At 56.8% G+C, this 1,260-nt stretch overlaps 1 protein-coding gene across 1 annotated transcript in view; it reads left to right on the forward strand.

Moving 5' to 3' along the window:
- The window catches only part of rps6ka5 (ribosomal protein S6 kinase, polypeptide 5), a 29,794-nt gene extending 28,902 nt beyond the window's left edge, over positions 1-892 (forward strand). The window contains exon 17 of the mRNA XM_080850491.1: positions 84-892. Coding sequence (XP_080706617.1) covers positions 84-452 — 369 coding nt within the window. The 3' untranslated portion in view covers positions 453-892. The remainder of the gene's footprint in view (positions 1-83) is intronic.
- Positions 893-1,260: the final 368 nt, after the last annotated feature.

Consider the following 1,260-nt stretch of genomic DNA (forward strand, 5'->3'; position numbering starts at 1 on the left):
GAGACATGAGGGAGGAGAGGAGAGAGAGAGAGATAGACCTGACGCTGACCTTTGACCCCTGTGCCCTGTGCCGTCCCTCGCAGGCCTTCAACAAGGTGAAGCGGCAGGGCTTCCGACTGCAGACGGTGGACAAGGCGCCGCTGGCCAAGCGGAGGAAGATGAAGAAGACGAGCAGCACGAGCACCGAGACGCGCAGCAGCTCCGGCGAGAGCACGCGCTCCTCCTCCTCCTCCTCGCAGTCCCAGGACAAGACCTCCCACGCCGCCGCCTCGGAGGCAGCAGCACCTCCTCCTCGCCCCTCCACCAGCACGACGACATTGGCCCTTCACCCAGAAGAGGAGGAGGAGGAGGAGGAGGTGGGGGCAGCGTCGGGGGTGGTGGATGAGGAGGAGGAGGAAGATGAGGAGGAAGAGGAAGAGCCGGGGTCTCGCCTGCCTTCTCCGCCACTCTGAGCGAGGTCTTCCAGCAGCACGGGTCCAGGCAACCACAGCAGGGCTTTTTGATTCCTCTCAGACAGGGTGTCCCCTGGGAAAGACTGTCGTCGTCCCCCCCCCTCCTCCTCCTAACCCCCCACCCCCCCTTTAACCTCCCGAGTAGAAACCTCGACTGCATGCACTGTCGCTGTCAGCCAGCATGCATGAACATGCACACGCCTCCCAGCAAAAACAAAAACAAGACAACAAAAACAAGACAACAAAAACAAGACAACAAAAACGAAAGCAAAACAACAACAGCGCGCAGGTCAAACGCATGCCAGGAGCTGCTGGAGTAAACACCCACGCTTCGTTCACCTTTAGCAATAGGCTCCTTTTCCACCACCGGGCTGAATGGTTCTGAGCAGTTTTACCACAGAGCCGGGGTTTGCGCCTAGCAACAGCTAGAACCCTCTTCCCTAGTGTAGAGGAGTGTGTGTGTGTGTTCACCGTTCGGTTACGTCATCCAGTACATTTATTTGTTGTCAGCTGTGCAGGTTGAGGCAAAGATAGGTGGCAAAATCAGAAAACCAAAACCTAATTTTTGAGAAAAACGCCACAATCCGGCTCCAAGTCGCCACACACACCGTGGAGTGGAGGATGATGGGTACTGACAGAGCTGTGACACACGGGCGGGGGACGGGTCTTTCTGCACCTGGACAGTTTCTTCAGGTACTTCCTGGTTCCTGATGATTGGCAGCACAACTAAAGGAAAGAGAGGTATACAGTCAGCACACACAGCATCACACCCACAGACCCTCTACAGTTGGCCTGGTGTAGCACAGCA

This window comes from Sprattus sprattus (assembly GCF_963457725.1).
Source record: "Sprattus sprattus genome assembly, chromosome: 13".
Lineage (NCBI taxonomy): Eukaryota > Metazoa > Chordata > Actinopteri > Clupeiformes > Clupeidae > Sprattus > Sprattus sprattus.